We start from the raw sequence: 15,876 nt of genomic DNA on the forward strand, positions 1-15,876 counted from the left end.
ATATTGGATAATGTTGGACTTTGTGGTTGCTAAGTGGAGTGAGTTTGTAAAGACATTGAATAGAAGGGGACCAAGTATTGAACCTTGCGGTTCACCACATTTGACTGGGAGAGGAGACGAAAGGGAGTTGTGCCATTTTATAGATTGAGAGCGGTAGCTTAAGTAGCTACAGAACCATTGTAGTGTAGCATTATCGAGGTTCACTCTGGAAATGGAGGATAGTAGTTTATTGTGTGAAACTGTATCAAATGCCTTTAATAGATCTAAGAAGGTGGCAGAAACAAGTTGCCCTTGGTTTCTGTATGTGTTTATGGTATTGGTGAAGTTAATGAGGGCAGTGGTGGTGCTATGGCCAGGTTGAAATCTGTGTTGAGTTTGTGAAAGTAGTTTGTTGGAGAGTAGATGGGACAGGAGTTGGTGATGGATACATCTTTCGAGGATTTTTGATAGGGGTGGTAGTTAGATAGGTCAGTGGAGGTGCCACCCTTATGAAGGGGAATGATGTATGAGGTTTTCCATAGTGATGGAACATAGCACTCGTTGATGGATCTATTTATTAATATTGAGATTGGGTAAGATATGGCCCTAGATGCAAGCTGGAGGAATTTGGCTGGGAGGTTGTCGGCAGCAAGGGTGGTTGGCTTCAGTTTGGCAAGGAGTTTTTGGATGGTTGATGTAGGTACTGGATTGAGTGAAAAGGGGGTGGAATTTAGTTTGGTTTTGATGGTTGGTAGGGGGGTAGTGGGGTTAGTATTGTTTATTAGTTTTAGGATGGTGGAGGTAAAGTAGTTGTTAAAGCTGGATGCTATATCAAGGTTGGTACCTTCTAGTTTGATGGTGGTGTAGTGATTTTTCCAGGTTGGAGGATGCCATTCACTGCAGCCCAGAATTTCTGTGGGTTGTTACTATATTTATTTTGTACGGTTAAGTAGTAATTTTGTTTGTCTAGCCTAACCTGCTTTTTTGCCTTATTCTAAGTTCAAGGTAGGTTTGTCTAGTTGTGGCTGTTTTAAGTCGTTTCCAGGATTTCCATGTTTTGCCCCTTTGTTTTACTAAGGCTTTAGTGGTTTTAAGTAACCAGGGGGCAGGATTACTACGTACTCTAATTGTTTTTATTGGGGCTAGATGGTTTAGGTTTGTTAGGAATGTGGAATTAAAGAACTCAACTGCATTGTCCAGGGGTCGAGTTGTGGTGGGAGCCCAGTTACAGGATTTTAATGTCAGTAAATAGGTCTAAGGGGAAGTTTTTGTAGGAACAGGTTTGTAGAAAGGAGGGTGGGTTGTTACATTTAAGCTTGTGTCGAAGTAGAAAAGTTGGGTTATGGTCACTGAGAGAATTAGGTAGTTTATCACTTTGGTGAGCAGCATTGGGTTGGTTAGTGAGTATCCAGTCCAATACGGATTCCCTTTTGGTGGCTTTATCTGTACGGGTGGGAGTTTAGATTAGTTGGGTAAAGTTATATAGATTAATGTGGTTAGTATGTTAATGTTAGAATGTTAATTGCATTGTAGTGCTATTTTTGTACTGTATTTATCTACTTCTGGTAAAACTGTGTATCTGTCTGTATTTTAGCATGTTTTATTTTATTGTCTTTATATGTATTGCTGTAACCCCCAGGCAGGGGGTGAAAAGGGCCTTGTACCAGTCCCAAACCAAGTCAACAAACAGTAAATAGATTGGGTTGTGCATCTGAAGTCTGTTATGAATCTGTGGGTTTTGTCCATGTCTCAAACTGTGATGCATATCACCCCATTAATAAACGTTAGCCATTGTCCCAGTGCTGCTTGCATTCAAATATTGTTTAACTCTATGGGTACTGCATAAACTACTAATAATGCTACAGTGATGGGGTATATAAACAGAGCAGGATAAAGTCACGTCACTTTTGCAGACTTTATTAGCAGTGAGTCAAACAGCCCTTTCTTTAACTTTCAGAAAAGAATGCTTTCATACATTAGGCTCTTGTAAGTAGTAGTAAATAATTTTTTGTATACTTAGTTTAGTAATCTAATATTGTATGTAAACATATACAGTATAGAGTTTTATGAAGAAAATTGATAAGTTTAGAAGAAGCAATGTTAAATCTGACAGCAAACGTCATAGCACAATGCCTAAATCATAGCATTTAAGAGGTATGTCTAACAAAGAAAAATGTTTTTCGTCTGTTTGTTATTACATTTTAAAGAATGGTCGACCTGTACATCGGCACCCTAATTGGAGAGCAAACATTCTTCAGCAGTGTGTTAATCTACAGGTAATGTCCACTGTAAAATGAGTTTTCAGTTTCAGGACAGTATAGTAAGTTGACCTGGAGCTCACTGAAAGTAGCCTAACAGTCACCATTATTTTACGCTCACTAGGCAGCGCTTTTGCTGTTTAGCAAGTGTAAAATTAAAAAAACAAATAGAAAAGTGTGTGTGTATGCATGCACAAAAGTGCGAGTGAGATTGCTCGAGCCATTATTTTACACTCGCTAAGCAGTACCTTTTCTGTTTAGCAAGTGTAAAATTTAAAGAAACATAAGAAAGAAAAAAGTGTGTGTGTGTGTTTCTGTCTGTGTGTGTGAGTGTATGCGGGTATGAAGGTGAAATTGTGTTGTCTGTGTGTGTGAAGAGTGACAGTGATCGAGCAGTGACAGTAGCAGCCGTAGCAGTTGAGGTTTGTATACTACTCGACCTCTTACCTCAAGAAATCTGGATAAAACCTAAAACAAAGGGGGAACAAGGGCTCAAAAATCAGAACAGATTTTAAATATTGCTTTTATATAATTAGAAGATTGCTTGAATAACAGGATCTCATGTTAGCATGCTTTTTCTGAACCACAAGTGCATTTCTTTGTGTGTGTGTGTGTGTGTGTGTGTGTGTGTGTGTGTGTGTGTGTGTGTGAGAGAGAGAGAAAGTGAGTAAGAGCGAGCGAACAGTGGCAGCACAGTTGACACGTTTGCATATTTCTCAACCTATTAGCTCAAGAAATCTGGATAAAGTCTAAAATAAGGGGGGGACAAAGGCTGAAAATAGGAATAGATTTTAAATATTGTTCTTATAAAATTACAAAGTTGCTTGAATAACAGGATTTGTGTTAGCATGCATTTTCTGAAGGAAATGAAGTCTGAAACTCAAATGTATGTCATTATTTAGTGAGTTAAATCCCCAATGATTGACAGCAAATCATACATTTTAGGAGTAAAGGACACAAAAAATGAAGCAAATATCTGGATATTATTTGAAAATATATTTTGGATGTAAAATGCATCCTCCAGCAATGTTTACATATACAACAGCAAGTTTGAAACATTAGGTGGAGGAGCTATTTTACATCAAAAATGTATATAAAAATATAGTAGTAAAAAATAATTAAAACATAACAATTTTACAGATAGCCCATTCTCTAAGTGCAATAATACCCTCCAGGGTGTGCGTTGCTGTGTACATAACACCCCTTTGCAGGAGTTATTTACACAGTAACACCCACCCTGTTGGGCATTATTGTTTGTGTAATGTAACCAGCATTCCTCATTGTAACTGTATTGAAGCTTCTTAATTTTATTTGCGTTACTTACCTGATATGAAGATGGCCACATCTGTGGTCAGGAAAGAAGTCTCTAGAAAAAAATAATTTTGTTAATAATTCAGTTTCTTTGCATCATAAATGCATCAGCATCGTCAGACCCCAAGTATTTCAAATTCAAGAGGAATACCACTGTAAAAAGTGGAGAATACAATTTAAGCATTTTTGTTTTGTATTGTAATAAATGTTTCCTGTTTGTTCTTCTGCCTTTGTCTGTCAGTATTACCTGTGCACTGGTGTTTTGGTCTATGTGAGCGATATTAAAGTGGAGTTAATAGTAGACATTGTCTGTAAAGCATCTCACTGAATTTAAAACATTTTTTTAAATAAGCATGTGGATCCAAATGGTACAAAATCATGCTTTTTAGAGTGCATGTTGAACTGCTACTACTGTATAATAAGTTCATTATCAATTGGGAGTCATCCACTGTGCCAGGCTACATGTAGTTTCCAAACCATTATTATTAGAGCCATTTTTCTTTTACTGCTAGCAATCTAGTTACAGGCTCACAAGAGCAGTATTATGAATAGCAAACAGGAACAAGTTCAATCAAAAAAGAATGAGCGAAATAGTAGTCAATAAAGATAAGTCATAACGTAAAGCAAGCCTGTCGGGTCATTCAGAGTAACCTTTGGGTAACTGAAAGTCCTAGTCTTTGTATAGAGCTTGTTTGTGGTGTGTGTGTGTTGCCACTGAGTTGTGACTGACTCCTTGGTGACTCTTTGGACAGTTATGTGGCTTTCATGGGAGGTATGTGGAAGTAGATTGCCAGGCCTTTCTCTTAGCCATTCCTAGACTTGGTATCCTACAATCACAGACAGGCAGTATGCCACTGCATTAGTGAGCTGACATAGTGAGCTCAGGGAGATAAAAAAATGATCTTACAGAACTTTGGTGGACAGTAGTTCCAAGATACATACTCTTAATTGCACTAATACTTGTTTTTTGAATCCCTTCATTAAAAGAACGTAAAAAAACCCCAGCAGTCTGGCACTGTAGAATAATTCTGCTTGCTGAGACCTTTCTCTTATGTTGCTATAGTTTTACTTGAAATGGAATGTAATGCACATTTCTTTTGTTTGTTTTCATGTTCTTGTGTGAAAATGCACTTAGCAAACAAGCAGCATTTCCTTCTCTTATGTTGTATTCACAGTGGTCATCTCCCATTTCTCTTTGCATCCAAGTGTGATGAGTTTATTTTTGCAAACTTCTATTTCTTCTTACTTCGGGGCTTTCTTTGGCAAATAAAAATACATGTATGTGTAATTGCTGGTGTTCTTGTTAATCTGGTTTAACTCATTAAATACCTTACGGCCCCTAAATAATTTTGGTAACAGCTATATAAAACAGAGCATTATAAATGTAGATGACAAATATAAAGGGCCAGAAGAGCTGGGTTATCTGTATTCTAAATTCTCCGCTGAGAGGGAGAGAGAGAGATGCCACAGCATATCCCAGGTGCTTGAAGCATTGAATATATTTTGCTGGGGGCACTGTTAATGAATATCATTATAAGGGTTTTTGTAACACTGGATTCTTACCAGTTGTTAAAATCTGAATACCCTTATAGTAACATGCTTCTTAACACACCTGCTGTGCCTTATAACATAGAGTAATAAAATTGCTGGCACTACAAGGTGCTTTGGGCATGCCAATTAAAAAGAAGTACAGCCATTTTTTTCATCTAACCCAAGTCTTTCTGGTGATTGTAACTACTTTTACTCAAAAATAAACTTGAAAGGGCGAATACTGTGCAACTGAAACTGATAACATAAAGAAAGCTTCATGATAATTATCAAAAGCTAAATTATAAGTCCATAAACTCTTATGGGAAGCTAATGTGGCTGCTTCTGACAATATCCAAAGTTACATATAATTATTCTACCACTGAAAAAAGAATATTGGAAAACAATGCAGATATTGTACAATAACTTTTACCTATTTTGATTCAGACCACTGTGCATTGTTTAGTAGTTTTGCCAACAGTTCACTGATAACACATGGCAGTGTGATCTGAACTGCCCTGTACAGATTGTTCAAAAAGGTCTTCTGTTGTCCAATATTGTACTTAGAGCTAACTAAAATGGCACAATTTACTTAAAAAAACACAACCTCTGTTTTTTCAAAGTGATTTTTTACTAGTAATGCTGCACATGAGATGTCAGTCTCCGTGTGTGACTGCAGACTTACTTAAAATGGCCATATTCTTTGTAAGGGTAGTGTCTGTTTTAACTTGGTGTAAAAACTTTGATTGCATCAGATCAGGATGCATTGAACATGCTACCACTGTCTTCATTTTATCTGAGGGTACAACTGTCTGAGACAACATATTTATTTTTGTGCATTATTTTTTGTGATTTCACAGTAATTTTATGCTGACTTTCTTTACTGTACATTTTCAGCATCGCTTATACTGTTCTCTTTGCTGGGCTTATATTCATTTCTTTGGGTGTTTTGCGTTACTGATTTCTGTGCATTTTGTGCAGTGGACATTTATAATCGTAGTATTTGTCATAGTAGTCACTCCACAGTCTTGCTTCCATAGAGAGAATGACCCAAGCAATGTATATCAGACTAATGTTACAACAGTAGTATAGTTTGATAGATTACAGTATAAATGTGTCAGGATGTTTCAAATTTAAGTTGAAAGCAGATATGTCTTTTTCTTGAGAATTTCCTGTCTTTTAGGTTATATAAATTTAAGTTCTGTAATAGGGATATAAGAGACTGCGGTGGTGGTGCTGCGGTAGCGTTGTCACCCCACAGATAGACGTTGTCCTGTTCGATTCTCAGCTAGAGCATCTTCTGTGTGGAGACATGCGTGAATGGGCGTACCTTCGTTGAAGGTTGTGCGTCAGGGCTGGCAACTCGGCACGTAAAATCTACTGACAATCATTAGCGGACCGGAGTTCCGCTGTGGCGACCCCTAACTGAGAAAAGTCGAAAGACACACACACAATAGGGATATAAGAGCTTCCCCTTAAGTAAGTGTTGCTAGAGCTTATAGAATTGCAGATACTTTGGTTCCTTAGTAGAATGATAGATGTGCATGTTCTTTATAGGTGGACTCTATGTGTTTACAGCTTAGAGCTGAAAGCATGAATTACATGCACTAGATACATTTAGCTTTAGTCTGACTCCTAGTCACATGCAAGTTTGGTTGCCTTTTTAATGTACAACACCAATCAAAAAGATTCCTGCCATACGGACTGTTTTAAGTAACACTTTTTTCACATTAGTAAATTTTACAATTAGGAAAACAAATATAGATCCAGCTATAAGCACAGGACTTATGTTAATATGCAGTTTAATTAACCTCAGAAAACATTGTGACACTTGGCTGCACCTCATGCAACATAACATATCCAGGGCAGGGGCTTGATGAACTATTGCATTAACGTAATATCCATTAATTATGTTTCATACATTGCCATGGATTGTGCCAGTTGACATTAAGCATCTGCCTCATACCTTAGTTATGGCTGTTTGTGTACTCTGTTTATGAAATGCACAAAATATTTGATGCCATCACACACTGTCCCAGGTAAAACACCAAAAGACTGTCACAGTATTACAGGATGTTAACAAAACCATTGAAATAAAACACAGCTGACTCAGTGTGGTAGCTTTACAAAACTGGACTACATAGCCTTGAGTTTCCCCAGCTAGATAAACGAGCTCTGAACTTTATGCTTCACAAGTGTGTTTTTAAAATATTTATATACAATAAAATTATCATTTATTCAAATGAATAAAATATTTAATAGTACTATCAAATCGGCTTTTTGTATTTACAGCAGGACCTTGAAGAATATAGTGCATGTGGCTGTAACAACAGTTTTATGTAGCTGTGTGAAAACACCTGGCCTCACACTGTGAGGCATGCTGTTGAGGCAAAGCAAATTGAAACCTGCATTATGCAATTCAATATTGTAGACCTCAAAGAAGGTTTTAGCATATTCTCACTTGTTCATATTAATTTTATCAGTTTGGAGTAACCTCATGGCTTTCTACGCGATTCAGTCATCTGAGAATTTCATTATGTTGGATACAAGCAAGAGTGCAGTACTTTGCTTTTTCCAGAACCATTTTGTATTTTGGACTTTTGAGGAAGTCTTTATGAGGTCAGAATATAATATTTTAAGGAATTTGAATACTGTTTTATGTGGTGATATTTTAAATCAGCAGTATTAAAAAAATTCCATCCATTTTAGTCTTGCATTACATCCATAAAACAACAAGGCAGTTAATATGTGGAGGAGCCAAGATAACCCCTTCTGCATTTCTGCGTAGCAGTGATGACCTCTTTGGTATAATCAGGATACTGCTGTGCCCTGTACTTGCACTAACCTTTGTTTGAATTGCAAATGTGGTTTGCTGGATTGACCCACATAGAGGTTACCCATGGCTTATGGAAAATTTTAATATACACTGATACTGTGAGATAGAGCTCCTCAGAGATGCTAGATATTGTACATCTCCGGCAGAGGAACATTTTAAAGGGAATATGAGTAAACGTTGAGAAAGAAAAAGTTTGCTTACATTTCAAACAAATTAAAAGTGAGCATCATTGTTAGAACAGAAATATTAGCCCAAAAGTAAGTTGTACTTCACCAAGAATGTGGAAATCCTTAAGTAACACACTGTTAATGATACTATGTTTCTCTGCTTGCAAATGATTGTAATCAAAATACTAAGATGTGTGTAGCTGCATTAGAATATTATTTTCTATAATTGACCAAAATATGGCTCTTTGTGGTTCAGTGAGTAAACCTTATCCTTTTCAGTATGTAAGGTGGTTCAAGTACTTTGAACGAAATTATTTGGGAGTAGTAAGTATCCCCTTTTTTAATAAATTCTGAAGTTTGCATAAATGTTTTTGCTCGCTTATTGCTGTTTATTCATTAATAGCTCTTGTGCAAAGCTGGCCTTTCTTCACTTCTTTCCAGCTTTTTTGTTTTTTGGTAATAATAAACAAAGTACAGATAATTGTGTATCTGTATGGCATTTTGTTCCCCATAACTCCTAAATGATTTTTGTACAAGTAGTACTGCTTCATATAGAGTATTAAATGATGTGCCCTTTCTGCCTGTAGTTTTAAGTGGTGCTCCTTAGCGGAATTCACATACTATGGGAGTGCTGTCTCAGACATCACTGCACTGTATATTTAAGCTATAGGTACAGTGACCTTTGGCTTCCACTTTCTAGTGACATTAGTGCTTATATCGTCAGTAAACACTGAAGAATGTTCTGCTTAGAAAAGGAAAAAGAACTGGCAGCCAACATGCTTTCTGTGCTGCTTTTAGAATGTCTGTACTGTGACTTTCTTCTTTTCACTGTTTTGTTTGTTCCTAACATCCATATGCCTAGTCAGCTTTGCATCATGCTACCTCCTGTTTATCCCTTACCCTTAATCAAGAGTATTCCTGGCCATGCATATCACCTTTTCCCAAAATACAGGACTTTGCGGAGAATGGCTATGCAGCTGCCACTGAAGATTCACAACAAAGGGCTGTGCCATCCCCATTGGTTGAAAAGAAGGAAGTCAAGCAGAGAGATGACCGCCGACCCATCACAGTTCATTTTGGACAGGTGAGCATTTCTTTACTTATGTATTCTACATTTTTATGCTTTGACATCATAGCACTGCACCACAAAAATATGACATATGAGAAAACAAGTCCGTACCAGCATGTCAACATGTCATGCCTTTGCAGACAGGTATACTAACACACTGCAGTGCTTGATCACACTTATGATTATTTAGCATTTATCTGCACTAAGGTAACCTAATGCTTTTTTAAATAAATATGCCTTTTATAATATCATTACAGACGTCTCCATTTTACATTACTCTAGGGGTATGGATTTCCCTTCTTTGGAAAAGATATGTGGTGCTCTGTCTGCAGATTTTTTTTTTTTTTTTTTTTGTGGAAAGGAGGGGGTTGTATCTATTAAATTATTACAAACCCAGGAAGCCAATGCAAAATATGAAGGTAGAGCACCAACTACTAAAGAATGGAGTTCAGTTACCCCAAAACTAACAGAACGGCATAAAATGGACAATTCTGATACCTTTAACCAAACCTTTAAAACACACACTGTACTACTATAGTATTATGTCTTAAATATGAAACAATAGTTAACCTTTTTATACAAATGTATATTCAGTTTACTTATCTGAAATTTTATTTCAGACTCTGACTTTAAATTTCTTTGTAATTAATTGTATTCTCTAATTTGTACAAACCAGTCTAGTTAAAATCACATATTCTAGTTTAAAACTACTTTTTCACCTTCAAGTTTCTCAAATGTTCTTTCAAGCATGTATGTTAAACCTCCTGTACTTTTTCTACCCTCTATCAATCAACATTACAGTCCAACTTTAATAATTTGAAAAATGCAGTTATTCAAAAAAAAATTTCCTTACAGATTCATGTCTGTTTTAAACCTATGACTAATGATGTGCTATTTCTGTGTATATACTAACGTGTTATCTACTGAGCTAGCTTCTTCGAAGGATGCTCTGTTTCAGTTAATGTGCAGTAAAATTGCTATTGCATTGAATTTAGTATGTCATTTTCTTGCACTACTTTTCCCAGGTCCCTTCTGAAGAGGGGCTTTTTAGGGCTAACACTGTCAGCAAAACATAAATAAATAAATGATGGAAGAAAGGAATGAGTGCCCTTTACAGAGGGCCATTGGGGTGCATTGTCACTGATGCTTATGGGAACAAAAAACAGTGTTTTAAGTATTTCTTAGAAATTGAAAACTGTGCATGTGGGTAAGTTGGCAGTAAGTACTGTTGTATGCATGTATGATATTTGGATAAAATGCAAGAAAAAACATTTAATTTACTCTGGAATCTTGAGCAAGTTTATTTGTACAAACAGAAACTGCTTTCGTGTTTATAGGCGATAGCTTGACTTAAGTTTACATCTGTCATGTCCTCCCCTGCAATAAAAAACACTGCTTAGTCCATCTGTACATATTTATCACAAAGTTTATTTCAGTGAAGACATGCCATTGAGCATCTTTCTTTCAGCAAAAGAAATACAATAAAAGAGGCACACAGAATACTACAATATTAATTCTAACATTTTTATAAGGGTATGGTAACTTGATAACCTGTACCTTGCAATATTTTCTTTAAAATATGAATGTGTTTGTGTGTGTGTGTGTGTGTGTGTGTGTGTGTGTGTGTGTGTGTGTGTGTGTGTGTGTGTTTAATCAGCATATTTGGTTAATAAAGTCAACAAGCATTCAAAATGAAAAACCGAATGGGTTAATTGCTTATAAAATAACACTTGCATTATATTGTTAAAAGGCTCACATTATAGGATATTACAGCTCTGGAAAATATATACATACATAAATAAGAGCTGTCTGTGCATTCAGCAGACTGTGGATATATTAGATGATAAAACAGGCTTTTTATCGTTTGTCACTTGCTTTACATGTCTGCTAGCATTATGCTAGTGTACATGGTGAAGGCAGGATTTTTAAAATGCATGCATGCGGATTAGGGTCAAGCCCTGTGTATCAGTAATGCAGCCTGCTCTCCTGTACAACTGCGGAGTTGGAGCCTACCAACAGCAGTGAGATGCCTTAATTGAGACATGCTGTCATAGTGACAAACACATTTGCATACAGTCTATTTATTTTCATTGGAAAGGTCTGCAGTTTGCTGTTGGTTGAACATTCTTAATCAGCGTGCTGTAAGTGAGCCGGCAGCTAGCTGTCCCATACTGGGTGCTTTTCTACATTACATGACAGATTAACTAAAGGGGGATGGGCAAAGGAAAGAAAGCTTCTCAGGTTAACTGTTTGCATGTCTTTTCCTGGAGTCTTCACTGATTCATTTAATTATTGCTTCCAGTGTTTCCTTGTTTTATTTTCACACTTTTATTTTGTTTTTGTTTTTATCTTAAGTACTTTCTTGTATACTGTTTAGTTTTCCAACATACCCTTGTTCAGCCTGTTTCTGGGTTATTTGTATGCAAAGTATAAGGTCTAAAAACTAGCATGGGAATGTAAGACTAGATCCTCACAGATCAATATCCTAGGAAGAACCTATAAAGTGAACAATGGAAACATGACCACTGGAAGAATAGTAACCTGTTTTGTAGCTCTTGCTTCAATAACATATTAACTAGTTTTGCCTGTTTAACACGGAGTGCATTTGCTTATGTGTTTATTTTGTTCAAGTGCAGAATGTAAGATTTAGCAATGCTGTTTTATGATTTTAAAAATTCAAGTAGCAAAAGCAAAACCCAGAATGCACGTGATAGTTTGTTGCAGGTTTGTGTTTCAGAGACTTCAACTCAAAGATGTTAATTTTAAATAAATCATATGCTTCATTTGATTTAGCATCCAACATAAAGGAGAGCAACCTTTAAAAAAGGTCATCTATTTAGGTAGGGAAATCCTTCAGTAGTGGTTTTGCACAACCTAACCAGCACATGCATGTGCAGAGACACCATATGCTGTCAAAGTACATACTGTTGGGGCAATCTCCAGGGGTGTACATGGCCTGTCCACCTCTAGCTGGTATTTGTAGATGCTCCAGAGAAATTTGTGGCATTTGGCAAAGTGCACCAGAAGTAACTCAGTTAAGGTTATATTTTCAAATAAGCTTTTAAAGTATTACAGCTCTGCTGAGTATCATGTTACCAATGAACTGCCTTCTGGAAGAATGTATTTAGCCAAATTTTTTGACCATGTAGTACTAAATTAAAAAAAAAAATGTAAGTATGTGTTTTGCTAATTCTCCTTTCAAAGTGTCTCTTTTTACCTAAGGTTCAGAGCACTGCAGAACTAGCCTTGAAACATCTTCTTAAAACGATACGAGTTATGAAATGTCTCCACTTGTTTATACAGGTACACAGATTGAGCAGAAGAGAAAATAGAGACATACTTGGCAGCTTCTACTGGAAGTTGTGTGTATCAGTATCATTTTATTATTTCCTTATTTGCTCCTTAAATAAAATGTTGCAGTAATATATATCCACCTTCGTTAAGTTCCAGCTAGTATGCATGTTGTATATCAGTATGTATTTTTTTGGATATGTTCTGTGACAGAACAGGCTGCTTAAGCGTATCCAAACAACTGAGTAGATTTCCAGTGAAATCATTTTAACTGGTCTGTTATGTTAGGTGACCTCAAAAGAAGCTATATGAAAAGGTGCAGGGAATGCACTCCCTTTCATAGGGTATATATAATGTTTTGAATTCTTCATCAAATGGTTTTGTCAGAAGCTTATTATGTTTCCCTGAAATGATTGAACAGGCTGTGCAGAAGTGGTCAATGAATGTTGCTACTTTATTCACCATGTTTCTTGCTTCATATCATGGCAGTTTTCGTTTAGTTTTTGTTGGAAGGGATATTGGCAGTATCCCCATTAGGATTCATGAGCAGAATGAATAATGTGCAAAGTAGACTTAAAATATGAATTTTAATATTTCTTAGAAAAAGAAGCTGTTTTATCAGTTTCTAAAGAATATAGTAGTCTGCCATGACTAATCTACTGTACCTGTAATAGCTACTTTACATTGCATTCACACTTTTTCTGCATCTTTCTGTGGCATTTTGCCTCAGTCAGATCATTTGACAAGGATATGGGTTAGTAACACCATGGGTCATCCAGCCTGATCCAGTAAGTACATGTCCCCCAACACACACACACACACACACACACACACACACACACGCTTTGTCATACAACATTCCTTACAAAGACTCAGGCTTTTATTTTCATTGAGAAATGGATCACAGATCCTGGTCATTCCTTAGTATTGAAAAAAAAAACAGAATGCACACTTGCTTTTGCCTTATCTCCCTACTGACTCATTTTACCTCAGTCAGACATTATTCCTTATCTGCCTCAAACTCAGTTGCTGAATTAGCTGCTAGCTTCATAAGTTCAGTTGCCAAAAAGAATGTCATTCTTCAACAAGGAAGCACTGTGTTAGAATGGGTGAGATCTGAAGTTGAGCATGTATTGCACAGTGGATTAACAGTCTGTCACCTTATTATATGGACTTACTATGCTTCAGTGTTGACTCAGTCCAATGTATGTATTAAAACCATACCTCTCAACCTCTCAGTACAAGAAATCTGGGCAAAGCCTAAAATAATGTAGAGACAGTGGCTCAAAAAATAGGGACAGATTTTAAATATTGCTGTGTTAAACTTAGAAAGTTGCTAGAATAACAGGATTTGAGTTAGCATGCATTTTCTGAATGATATGAAGTCTAACACTCATATGTATGTCATTATTTAGTGACTTCAATCCTCAGTGATTTGCCTGAAAATAAAAATTATATAAGAAACATAAAAAAATATTAGTCAAATCTGGACATTCTGTAAAAATCTGGGCAATTGAGAGGTATGATTAAAACAATGACTTGCAAGACCATGCAGAATTTTGTGCTGGTGCATGAATGACTCCTGATAGTAAGATTAATACCAGTTAGGCCTTGCTGCTGTCATTGGTTTTGAGCCTAGTTGTGTATATTTTCAGACAACTTAACTCTGCTTATAGTAAAGTTATTCTATGTTCTTTGTACAGATCACAGTTGCTATAGTCCTTAATACTGACTTTTCAACCGCAAAAGGCCAGACATCTAGCCTGATTTGCAGTCAGCATTTTCTTAAAAGGGAAACAGTTTCTGTGCAGCGGGGTTCCCCAGTGAGGAATTGTGTGCCATAAATTAAGCTCTTAGCTTATTGCTGCTTCTGTGAAGTACCAGAAATGCTTCTCCTTGAGGTGGCAGGAAATATCTGATGAAAACTTCACTTTGACTGCTTCTTTTATTCCTTAGGGCTAGCCAAATATCAGGCAGAGTGAAGGTGTGAGAGGGAGTCAGAGCTTTGTGAAGCTGGCCAGTTGTCTTCTGGGGTCCTGATCCTTCACTTAAATAAATAACCCATATAGCCTAAGGTCTACTGCAGCAGTGAGGAATTTGATCATTTACTGTTATGTGTAAGTGCAACTTACACAGCTGTACTTTTTTTGCAGGTAACAATAGACGGTGCTGTAATGTTTGTACTAACACAAGGAAAGGAGGGGCTCATGGGTTACCCCTTGTGCAGGCTGAGTTATGACAGCCAGGAAGATGGTTCTCCTGACAATGTTTAACCAAAGGGCAGTATGTATCCTGTTCCAGTTGAACTCAGTGGTGGACCATCTCAGCAGATCAGCTGCAAATCCCCATGAGTGGATATTACACAAGGATGTTTTTGTTCAGATTATTGACAGATGGGGTGTCCTAGAAATAAATGTGTTTGCTTGTCATAGCAACATACATCTCAGGAAATTCTGTTCCAGAGCACCACATATAGAAGCTTGGACAGTGGATGTTTTCTTCAAATGGACAGGCCTCCTATTGTATGTGTACTGTTTGATCCACATTCTCCTCAAGGTGATCCAGAAAGCAAGGGAGGAAAGGACATGGAGGCTTGTAATAGCACCTGTTTACCCATTCAGCATTGGTTTTCCCTCTTGGTTCAGATGTCCAAGGTGCAACTTTACTTTGCAAGTGGATCTCTTACTCAAGACAGGAGACCCTGTTACATCCCAGTCTAAAAACACAACAGCTTACTGCCTGGATAATTTAACCCTTTTACTATTCAGGTACCAGTTCTCTGAGAATGTGCTGACCATACTTAAGTAGGCTAGGAAGCCTGTCATAAATAAATAATGTTTAACTAAATGAATGAAGTTTTCCCTGTGGTGGTAGGTGAAGGATCAAGACCCTAGCACAACACCAGTGTGCATGATTTTGCAATTACTGAAGTAAGCTGTGTGATTCAGGCCTCGCTTATGCCTCTGAAAAGATAAAATTCTCACTCTTTATACATGTAGTCCCTCTCCTGTCAAGCATCCCTACAGCCTGTTAAGGAATTTATCAAAGGAGGTCTTCCTATATGGCCACCCAGAAATGCTACAGATCCACCATGGAACTTGAATTGTATACTGAAATGTTGACTAAACCACCATTTGAACCTTGTTTTAGCACCCTGTGATGTATCTAACCTGGGATTCTGCTTTATTACTCACCATCATGTCTTCTAGAAGGATATTAGGGCTTTAGACCCTCACATGCAGAGAGCCATTTTCAGTCTTTCATAAAGACAGCTCCAGTTGTAAAACTAATCCTACATTTATATCAAAAATGGTGAGTGAATTCTCCCTCAGTTTGACTATTCTACTCCCCATTTCTTCTCAAACCCCAGAGCAAGAGAAAAACAATTCTTCATTCCTTAGATGTGCAAAGGCAACTGAGATACTAGTTAGGGGGGGG

At 37.0% G+C, this 15,876-nt stretch overlaps 1 protein-coding gene across 4 annotated transcripts in view; it reads left to right on the forward strand.

Moving 5' to 3' along the window:
• The window catches only part of DENND1A (DENN domain containing 1A), a 4,751,104-nt gene that overhangs the window by 4,242,434 nt on the left and 492,794 nt on the right, over nt 1–15,876 (forward strand). For all 4 annotated transcript variants that reach the window (XM_044058260.1, XM_044058262.1, XM_044058261.1 and 1 more), the window contains exon 19: nt 9,031–9,162. In XM_044058260.1, coding sequence (XP_043914195.1) covers nt 9,031–9,162 — 132 coding nt within the window. The remainder of the gene's footprint in view (nt 1–9,030; nt 9,163–15,876) is intronic.

The sequence above is a fragment of the Protopterus annectens genome, chromosome 16.part0 (assembly GCF_019279795.1).
Source record: "Protopterus annectens isolate FY-2018-M chromosome 16.part0, PAN1.0, whole genome shotgun sequence".
NCBI classification, from domain to species: Eukaryota; Metazoa; Chordata; order Ceratodontiformes; family Protopteridae; genus Protopterus; species Protopterus annectens.